The sequence below is a fragment of the Etheostoma cragini genome, chromosome 15, assembly GCF_013103735.1.
Source record: "Etheostoma cragini isolate CJK2018 chromosome 15, CSU_Ecrag_1.0, whole genome shotgun sequence".
Classification (NCBI taxonomy): domain Eukaryota; kingdom Metazoa; phylum Chordata; class Actinopteri; order Perciformes; family Percidae; genus Etheostoma; species Etheostoma cragini.
Window position 1 is genome coordinate 5,020,870 of NC_048421.1, and position 6,088 is coordinate 5,026,957.

At 38.4% G+C, this 6,088-nt stretch overlaps 1 protein-coding gene across 1 annotated transcript in view; it reads right to left on the reverse strand.

The window, feature by feature from the left end:
• Positions 1-2,132: 2,132 nt before the first annotated feature.
• nubp1 (nucleotide binding protein 1 (MinD homolog, E. coli)) overlaps positions 2,133-6,088 on the reverse strand; it is a 9,843-nt gene continuing 5,887 nt past the window's right edge. Inside the window, exons 8-10 of the mRNA XM_034894986.1 lie at positions 4,747-4,857; positions 3,157-3,343; positions 2,133-2,624 (exon numbers count right to left, since the gene is read on the reverse strand). Coding sequence (XP_034750877.1) covers positions 2,572-2,624; positions 3,157-3,343; positions 4,747-4,857 — 351 coding nt within the window. The 3' untranslated portion in view covers positions 2,133-2,571. The remainder of the gene's footprint in view (positions 2,625-3,156; positions 3,344-4,746; positions 4,858-6,088) is intronic.

Genomic DNA, 6,088 nt, shown 5'->3' on the forward strand with positions numbered 1-6,088 from the left:
GAGTTTTAGTTTTTTTTTTTTTAAGGAGACAATGATTTTGTTCATAAGGCGTTCCCATTAAAAGAGGGAGGTGTTTGTGTGGCTTAAGGGGAAGTGTGTGTAAAAGCTCTTTGGTCACAGATAATCACATGTATTTTAGCAATTGGAAGTTATTTGTCTAAACAACGCACACCTAAATTCCACACCTCATTTACACAATGCTTCACATCATTAATTGCCCCAGCCAAATGCACTGCTGGTGCTCTTAAGTGTTGAAGTGAAGAACAGTTGATTTAAAATGGAAGCCACTGCTGCTTTGCTAAACTTCCATATTAAAAACCGGATTTATTTTATTTAATTAGAGACCTATTTTGTACCCTCTCTATAAGGCTTCCTGTGTATTGAATTTTTTAGGGATTAATCCGTCTTAATCTATTAGTTATTAATATTATAATGTTTAGTATTCATTTCCTTAAAATTGTTGTGCTAGTACTAAAGGGGAAAGAACTGACTTTTGTCTGTATTTTCCGCAATTATTATATTTTTAATTTTCTTTTTACATAAACTGAATTACAAACATGGAGGAAAACATTTCATTGCTCTAAGTCATAGTTCAGCAAACTACAACCAACTCAATCATAAAATAAAAGTAGAGCCAAGTGTGAGAAACATATTGACTATGTGGCTGCTGTTTATTTGTCTTTTAGCAGGATGCAGATGTAGTTTCACATGTGCTTTCTATTGAGCCCTGGAGGAACTACGGCCATGTATAGCAAAGTACACACGAGGACACTCCTAGACAGAATTAAACATGGTGGGAAGCATGGCAGTGGTAGAACTGGGTTTAGAAAACATTTACTAACACCATGACAATCATCAGCAGTGAAATATGAGGGCAAAACACTCTATTATATTGTTTTAATATTAAAGATAACGTTATCTCAATTAAAGGAGCAGTACTCAAAAGTAAGTGTTCTAGGATTGACTCCACACGTCTCTAACAAATCGTTTCCCGAATCGCCAAATACGGACGTTTTGTCACAACACTTGGCGCACAAGACGCTCATACAAACTTACACACACAAGCAGCCGGACCGGCAACCAAAACAAAAAACAGAGACACACAGATGGAGTGTGACTTGGTCACTCCACTACACTATATCTTTTTGCATAAAAAAATATGTGTTAGCTGCTATATTAATGTGTTGAATGTTGTGTACAGCCCCTTTCATCTTTGATTTATAAACCGACTGAAGAAAAAGAATACCACATTAATAGTTTGGTAACTTAAAAGGAGAAATTATTTAGGGAGATTCCATGTTTGGTAATTTATTATATGAGTCCTTTAAAGCAAGTGCATTACACAAAACAGTAGGAGTTTAAACCAATGCTTTATAAGAAATGTATAATCTAATAATAAAAAAAAATCATAATTGTAAATCAGAGACAACAGAGTTGTTCCAACTGTATGTCAACTTTGAAAGAAAATTAAATACACATTTTTCCCACAGCTTTCATGTATGAACACAGTGGCTTCGACCTCTACATGAGAAAGTCAAGTTTCCATATATGCACAGACTGTATATCTTAGACTAAAGTATATTATGTAGATCACCCAAATTCATTCATTCATGTTTTTTTAATATTCACAAGACCTGCTGAAAACAAAGCAAACTATCTTTATGGCTTGAAAGGTAACATCTCCATACAGACTCCTTAATTCACTTAGTGGAATGGTTGCAGGTATTGAGAAATCTAAATCAAATTAGAAGTTGCGATTGTATGCTATGCTAATGATACTGTGCTCTGTATTTAGAGCATGTGATAAACTAAGGTTTAAATCCCACTGTAAGCATGGACAGTGAGGACCGGTGGATCCACAAATACGATTTATTAGCACAACAGTCCTACCTTTTTTCAAATATTTTGGTATCTAGGGATGCACCACACTATGATTCCAGGACAAAGAGACCATAAACTACATGAGGGGGCCCTACCAGACGGAGTAACCTATAACTTTAACGTGAATGGATCAGTCTGGTCATGGTCTACATATTTTCTTATTGTCATCTATTTCCATGTACGGACCAAAAATAAAACATTGATTCATGAACTATTGCATTTGAATACAAAGCCTCATTAAACTTCCTCTGTGCTGTAGAATCATCGAGCCACTGCTGCACTGAAAAGCATCTTCCTTTGTCATGATGAATAGGGCCCTGCAGTTTATCCTGAGTCGGAATGCAATCCTGCTGCTATAAAACCTTTCACTCAAACACCAAATGTGTATTAATCCACAGCTAAAAATAGTCCCCAATAAATGCACTGTTTACTCCTGTTTGAGTAACATTCAGTAAAAACTACAGTGCCCAACTGGTGTAGGTTTAAGCATACGTCTTCCGTATAAACCAACGGGTTTGTTGTTCAGGGCCACATAGAGGCTGTGTTTTGCTGACAGTATTGAGAAACACACTGTTGGCAATGGCATTATCGTGCCTGTGTATGTGATGCTAATTCAGAAGTTAATCATTTCTACCAAGCGCTCGCCCTGTGATCTCGCTCAGCGTTCTGGTCCATAATGTCATCGGGAGATCAGGCAGACCTCTGCTCCTCTGTCACACGGTTGGAACAGTAGTCCTTAATACCTGGTGGAGGAGAGACAATGATGATTATGGTAGTTTTGATGAACTCAATGACGATTTCAAGGATACAAATATATACACCTGCTATAAAAGATCTTAGTGTGTGTGTGTGTGTGTGTGTGTGTGTGTGTGTGTATGTGTGCATACACGTTTGCTTTTTTATCAACTGCCTGCAAAATGTTGTGATCATCGGTTAAACAAACTACATTTGAATTCCTAAAGTTTAATCTCAATCTTTTAGTAGTTATATAATTTCGGTCTCTTCTTCTTCCCCTTTGATCGACTGCTTCCCATTTGTATAAGTAATCACTTCTTCTTTCACTAGATTTAATCGGGAATCGGGACATTAAGTAAACCATCAAGTCATCAAAAATAAAAAGGGACTTCACTGGAAGAGATATGTGCGTCTAACTTCCTTTAAAAGGAATGCAGCGAAATCTACATGATGTGATGCGCGTGGGGGCCAACCAAACGGCCGAGAGACTTGTGTATTTGTGTGTGTTTGTGGAGTGTTTATATTCTTGTTAACACTCACTCTGCACAATACTCAGGTAGACTTTAGCAGCAGGAGAGTCAGGTACTTCATTGAGGAAAGACTTGCCCTCGTCGCAGCTTCGTGCTATCCTCGGGTCTAGAGGTACCTTTCCTAGCAGGGGTAGATCTAGATCTGCACACATTCGCTCTGCGCCCCCGGTGGTGGGAGGGAAGATCTGGGACGTGTTCTACAAGAGAGCGGACAAGTTATGTAAGCCTTTTTTGAGTCTCTGGACATCAGAAAATACATAGGATTTGCGCTACTCTATACATGCTCAGGAATGGAAAAGTGGAAAACTGGCCTCTGTTGAAATCCATCAAATCTTTTGTTTTGTTATAGTCCGTATCATCAATGTCTTTTTAACATGTCTGTGACAACTGAAATCATTGTCTATATACGTCTCACTTTTCAACATCTGGTTTAAACACACGTTGTGTTTTAAACTATTTTTTTTCTTCACAGACTGAAGTCGTTTGATACTTTTAAAGGCTTTTTTTCAAAATTCACACCACCAGAGTTTTTTTTCCTACGAAAAAACCTATTCCATGTGCCATGTGTTTTAAATAGCCATGTTAGAGTCGGCATTTAAGCAGCACAAAACACAAACGCAACGAACCTCCTCGGCACAATTATCAGCAAACACACAATAAATATCCTCTGCTCTCTCGTTTCACCATGAAAAGAAAGAAATAGAAGACTGATTTCTCATTGCATGTGTAGACTGGATCTCCGTGACGCATATAAGGCCATGTTACAAAGGGGCTTGTATTGGCTACTAAAGGCCAGTAGATCAGCCTCAGCCTAATTCTAATCTGTCGGCTAACGGTAATGTTTTCCGTCGCCCAGCAGTTTTCTTCGGATTAGGGTGGCACCTAAATCATGGTTGCAGCTGTCGCCGTGGTCCTGCGCTGTGCCCTGCTAAACCCTGCTATGCTATGCAGATCGCTGCAAAACTATGAACTACTAAAACTACCATTTCTAGTCATAGTTCCATTATCTTTATTGTTTTTATTGCCACTAATCATTACACTCATAACAATTAGGGGAATTTATCATTTTAGATAAAACAGATGTTGACAAAGTTTCCTTTTGGGGACATCATTTGAAATTGGGAAAAATTAGAAGTTGGAAAAAGGGTTATAAATTGCAACATATCGCAGAATACTGCAATATGTTTAAAATCGCAATAAAAACGTGTCGTGGCATAAGTCTCGTGATGATATCACATCGAGAGGCGTCCAGTGATTGCCACCCCTACTAGCTTGTGTTTAGACCTAATTCTAACTGAAAGGGAAGCACTTTTAAAACATATTGTTAGCACATATTAAAGATGATGATAAAGCTTTCATGCTTAACTGCCAGTCCTAACTTGTTTTACTTGAACACTAAGTGTCCGCCACTGCTCCTCTTTGCTTTGTGTGTCCCATGGTGCTTTGGCAAAACTGCCCAGATGTTTGCGTGTATAGCGTTTATGATTTTTCCTTATGATAAGTATAAGTTATCAAAATAAATGAAAAAACAATCCAATCCGAGAAGTCTTTCATTTATTTTGTGCGTCTGACACACTGTGTATGTGCCTCTGTCAGTGACCTTGCATGTTGGACAAACGAAGCCACTCATGTTCTCCACTACTCCGATGATCGGCAGCTTGACCTTCTGACAGAACCGGATCTCCTTTCGCACATCCTGCAACGATACCTCCTGGAGAGAGACAAGTAGAAATGGAAAGACATGAAGAGAAATGCAAAGCAAGAGAGGAGACAGGGGAGGAAACAAATACACTGGTGACAAGAGCAAAAGTTGTTTTCCCTTCCCTGCACAACTGCTTTCATGTTTCCCTGTGGGAAAAGCAGTTATCCAATTAACTGAGCAGCTCTCATCTGTACATGTGTTTAAATGTCATGAGTATGAAACAAAAGAAAGCTCTACCTCTTTGATATAAAAATCTTGGAGCTTGTCTCATGATATTTAAAAAAAAAAACTGTCTCCTTTGTTTGGGTAATTCCCACATTGATTGTGGTTAGTTTTAGTTAAGTGAGAGCTGATGGAATGAGGAAGTGATTCTAGTGCTGTCTGACCTCACACGTCCAGGCCAAATTTAAGCATTAGGAAGTGTTTGCTCAGATTAAGTTGTTGACCAAGTACAGTTAAACGTACAGTTAGTACATCTGTTTAAAAGCTCTTCTCATAAAACCAGGTTATACTCCAAAACACTGTAGTGCAAGCAGAGATTGAGTTAACCTGAGAACACCGAAGACTTCATTAACATTAGATCTAGATCAGATAGCAGGAACATTGCAGCATTGACTTTATATTGTCTGCATTAAAGATTATATGGGCTGATTTAAGAGTATGTATATATTTTAATGAATTAATATGTCAATGTGTGTTGGTTTGCGTTCGTACCGTTGCCTTGGCATCAAATGTTTTGATTCATTGTCATACAAACAAGCCAGAAGTCCTTATCAAACCACATGTGAGAGAATGTGTAGTCAACAACTAAAGCCTGGCAGTTTTGTGTCATGTGTGACAGTAAAATTCATGCATTGCCTTGTCTACTACCCATAGCTTTGATTGCGTACCTTAGAAAGACGCCTATACAACTCCCTCCTCCCTACTAAACTGCATTGATCTTGCATGAGTTTATGATAAAACAGTCTCCATTGTTGTTTTCCTTATTGTAGTTACATTTTGCAGACAGATTTTATTGAGAATAACTTTAAAAAGGAAGTGGGAAACAACAGCTGCAGTTGTGATACACTTGACTTTTAAAGACAGGAGATATACACTCACCGGCCACTTTATTAGGTACCCCCATGCTAGTAACGGGTTGGACCCCCTTTTGCCTTCAGATTTGCCTCAATTCTTCGTGGCATAGATTCAACAAGGTGCTGGAAGCATTCCTCAGGGAGTTTGGTCCATATTGACATGA